General features: G+C 39.2%; 1 protein-coding gene across 1 annotated transcript in view; it reads right to left on the minus strand.

The window, feature by feature from the left end:
- The window catches only part of LOC143019993 (uncharacterized), a 25626-nt gene extending 21535 nt beyond the window's left edge, over positions 1–4091 (minus strand). Inside the window, exon 1 of the mRNA XM_076176075.1 lies at positions 3732–4091. Within this exon, the coding sequence (XP_076032190.1) occupies positions 3732–4065 (334 nt within the window). The 5' untranslated portion in view covers positions 4066–4091. The remainder of the gene's footprint in view (positions 1–3731) is intronic.
- Between the last annotated feature and the right edge of the window lie 822 nt (positions 4092–4913).

Raw genomic sequence — 4913 nt, forward strand, 5'->3', positions numbered from 1 at the left:
TAAATAAATAATATTATTCGAATGTCGTTCTAAGCGAGGTAGTGGTCGATCCTATCGCCTACCCTCGCCATGTGTGGTGTGGCCGACGAGAGATTAAGTGTGGATTTTTTTTTCTCTCCCTCTCTCTTTGCTTTTCTTTCCTTTATTTGTCTCTTTCTTTGTTCATTCCTTAATTATTCATTTGTTTATATATTTATTTATCTAATCTATTAGTCAATTTCTTTTTGTTTTCTTCTTTTTTTCTTTGAATATTTCGCAATCGGATCGAGGAGAGATGCTCTAACGTATGTATGTAGATTTTTTCTTTATTTTTCTGTTCATTATTTTCTTCTTTTATTTCTTATTTATATCCATGTTCTATGATTTTGCTTATTCATCTATTTATTTACTTATTTGTTTTTTTACTTATAAGTAAAGTAAAAGAACAATAATTATTGTTCTCCATGTTTCTTGAACATTTCGCAATCGACCCTGGCTGGGACGTGACTGTCAAGCGTTACATGCTCGCACAGTCTTACATACAAGCTCACACATGCACGTTCTCACGCACGCACGCACACACACAAGTTCAGCCATACACATGTATATAACCATCCATTGTAGTTTTTACCCACGTGTGTGCTTGTGTGTGTGTGTGTGTGTGTGTGTGTGTGTGTGTGTGTGTGTGTGTGTGTGTGTGTGTGTGTGTGTGTGTGTGTGTGTGTGTGTGTGTGTATGTGTGTGTGTGTGTGTTTGTGTGTGTGCATGATCTACCACGGTATTAGATGTGCTGGACTTGTGATCGTCAGCGATTACCTTCCCGTATGAGAGCTCATATTTCATATACTGTCCTATCTATGGATAGCATGTGCGTGTGTGTGTGTGTGTGTGTGTGTGTGTGTGTGTGTGTGTGTGTGTGTATTCACCTCGGATCTGCTGCAGTCTCTGTCGAGACAGCCAGACACCACCCTACGGCAGTGAGCTCAGAGCTCCTTATTAGCCGATCTCTGGGTAGGTCTGAGACCACTCACACACACCACACACCGGGACAGCAAGGTCACAACTCCTTGACTAACGGCCCGTACCTACTCGCTGCTAGGTGCACAGGGGCTACACGTGAAAGGAGACAAACCCAACTTATCTCCGCCCGACCGGGGAATCGAACCCCGGTTCTCTGGCTTGTGAGGCCAGTGCTTTACCAATCCGCCACCGAGCCGTGTGTGTGTGTGTGTGTGTGTGTGTGTGTGTGTGTGTGTGTGTGTGTGTGTGTGTGTGTGTGTGTGTGTGTGTGTGTGTGTGTGTGTGTGCGGTGGTGTGTGTGTGTGTGTGTGTGTGTGTGTGTGTGTGTGTGTGTGTGTGTGTGTGTGTGTGTGTGTGTGTGTGTGTGTGTGTGTGTGTGTGTGTGTGTGTGTGTGCGCGCGCGCGCGACCCTGATTTTTAACAGAACCTGATTTCTTCTTAATTTAACCAGTCACCACATGATTACGAATTACATTCCTAGTAACACCAGACAGCTTTATTGTGTTCTGGAAAGGCTCCTGACCCAAAATTGAAATATTCTCTTGTGGCTAACGCCGTACGATTCTATTCAGCTGAAGAAGGGTCTACGTTCTGAAGGAGTTACTGATAAAGTAAAATCTAAAAATAAAAACACATCATCGCGAAGCTTAATGCAGTTGTAACATGATTATACATCTCTGTGGAGAAGTGTATTTCTTAAATCTATTTTGTTTTTGTTTTTTGTTTTTTTATCTTATTTATTCATTTAACTAATTTATCTTGTTATGATTATTATAGTTTCTAGTTTCCTCCCATGACTTCTGGTTCATCATTGACCCTTGTCAATTGTTGTCACTTTTTTTCATTATTGTGAATAATGTCATCATATCACCCATCTCTCCTCTAATATTGGCAGATTTTACTTAGTCATCGATTATGCATGTTCTTAGTTTGGCTAAAAACCATTTTAATTTACGTTCTTAGATTTTTTTTCATTTTACATACATAAAGGATTACAAAGGCGGAGCATGCCGACAGGAGACCTTTTGGTCCATATCTAGGTCGGATGCGAAAAAAATCATAATAATAATAATAAAAGAATAAATAAAAACTATAATAATGTAAATAACAAATAGAATACATAAATAAACGCATAGGTATAGTTCAATAATAAACAAACAGGTAAATAGTAAATAATAATAAATTGACATATAACTAATAATAAATGAAAATCAGACAGACAGATGATGACAAAACAAAAACAAATAATATCAAATAAATTATAATCATTACAGCATCTTGCTTAGGTGTTTATCTAAATGATTCTTAAAGCTTCGAACTGAACTTCATTGCACTACCTGTGCAGGAAGTTTATTCCATTCATTAACTACACGGTTGGCAAAGTTGTTTCTACCTACTTCCAAATTGAATCTATTTCCGGACAGTTTGAGACCATCGTTGCTTGTCTGATTCTCATTCAATGTGAAAATTTTGTCACTTTTGATGTTGTCAATTCCCTTTAAAATCTTAAAGACCTGTATCAAGTCACCTCTGAGTCTACGCTTTTTTAGGGAAAACAGATTCATATGTTTTAGTTGATTTTCGTATGATTTATTTTTTATATTTGGAATCAGTTTTGTGGCTCGCCGTTGTACTTTTTCCAGTCTGTCAATGTCTTTAATGAGATTCGGTGACCATACGGAAACAGCATATTCCAAATGTGGACGAACTAACGATTTATATAGCTTGTTAATGAGTGATGGACTTTTGAAATCAAAAGATCGCGCAATCAGTCCTAGAATCTTATTTGCTTTCTCAGAGGCTGAAATACACTGCTTGGATGATTTGAGGTCGTTACTGATAATTACGCCGAGATCTTTTTCACTATCCACTTTTGTTAACGAATTTCCAAATAACTTGTAATCGTACTTACTGTTATTTTTACCTATGTGCATTACCTTGCATTTACTTGTGTTAAATTTCATTAGCCACTTGTCAGACCATTGCTGTAATTGATCTAAATATTCTTGAATATGTAATTGGTTTGAGTGATCATTTGCCACTCCGCACAGTTTTGTATCATCAGCAAATTTGGAAACAGTAGATTTTAGTCCATGGTCTATATCATTTATATATACTATGAATAGAAGTGGTCCAAGAACGGAACCCTGAGGAACTCCACTTGTAACATTTTTTCCATCTAGAAGTTTTTCCATTTAAAACAACTCTCTGTTTTCGACCATTCAACCAATTACTAGTCCAACCTAATAGGCTACCACTTATTCCGTGTAAAGCTAATTTAGTAAGTAGTCTTTCGTGTGGGACGGTATCAAAAGCTTTTGCAAAGTCCAGATATATTAAATCTATATTGTTTCTTTTGTCATAATTCGAGATAACTGTGTGTGTGTGTGTGTGTGTGTGTGTGTGTGTGTGTGTGTGTGTGTGTGTGTGTGTGTGTGTGTGTGTGTGTGTGTGTGTGTGTGTGTGTGTGTGTGTGTGTGTGTGTGTGTGTGTGTGTGTGTGTGTAAATGCGTTTATCTCAACGCAATAAAATTTACAAGATTGAGTTAAACAGTATGATATATAAGCACAGCAAAGGCGCTGAATAAAATCCCCTTTGGTGGCAGATAGAATAGATACAATAATAAAAAATATCTGTGTGTGTGTGCGCGCGTATGCATATAAACCAAGTTTGTGTGGATTACGACTAAATGAATGACAAGATACGAATGAACACAACATAACATCCTTACTGATGCCGTAGAGTAGACCCGTGCAGACAGCAACCAAACAATCCACAGTATACAGTCCAAGATGCCCTACGTTTGTATCCTCAGCACGTATAGATGCGCAATTCCCGTGCAGTTGTCTGCGCAGATTACAACGCCTCAGGGGTGTGGAGCAGTCACAAATATTTGCGCAAGCGTTCCTGCGCACCACTTCCACGGCCACGCGGTTCAAAATGTCATCGACTCGCTGGCCGCCTTTGACTTCAGTCGTGATGGATGACAACTGTACTCCCAACTGTACCCTCGGGAAGAGTAGCGAAGTTACTTCGTAGAATCGAGGCAAAACGGGACAGCTCATGCAAGGAATCCTGGCAGAGTTGTCAAGACATGAATTACGGCGTAATTACGAAGCTCTACATCTAACGCGCCTACTGGAGTGAGATATGAGTCAACCTTCTACTTGCTTGAGTTTATGAATTTCTCATAGTCTACCTAGGTAGCAGATGAAGATTTAAGAACGGGAAGAAGTACTATGATATGAAAAGAGGTGAATATCAAGCACTGGTTGCACGATGCCCGATGCCACAGAGTTCAGCGGCGAGATATCTAGACTTCTCTGAAAATATGCACAGCTGCCCATCTGATGCAGACACCATTTACGCATTCCGCGCATACATTAATCATGTCAGATAATATATACAACACTGCTCCCATATTATCTACACACAAACATTTACAAATGCTTATATATGTAAATTTAAAAGCACACCTCGTGCAATAAAGATAAGTGAATTTGACGGTTACTGTTCTGTAAATTCGAATACATAGGAGCACCCGAACGCATGCTCAACCACTAAAACAAACAAACGCCGAATCGGGTGAATGTATAAAGTTTGCCGTTGCTCCGCCCAAAGGATATTTAAGATTATTAGATAATATTTGGACGTACAACAACGAAGTATTTACCTAGAAACAAAAATGAATGATCTGTCTTCATTCTTTTACGCGTTTGATGTGTTTTGAGTAAGGGAAGCGAACAGAGCAGCCTTTGCATTGACGTCATAACGTCAGATCGACGCCATCGAAGAGATCCAGCGGAAACCGGCTGATAAGCCCAAGCCCCAAGTCAGATTCATTCGCCCTGACCTTTGCCGAGTTTGACAAGGATGCTAGTATAGTTTACGTTCTAGAGTTTTCTAGTATTTG

Source organism: Oratosquilla oratoria, chromosome 38, assembly GCF_046742065.1.
Source record: "Oratosquilla oratoria isolate Oo_2021 chromosome 38, ASM4674206v1, whole genome shotgun sequence".
Taxonomy (NCBI): Eukaryota; Metazoa; Arthropoda; class Malacostraca; order Stomatopoda; family Squillidae; genus Oratosquilla; species Oratosquilla oratoria.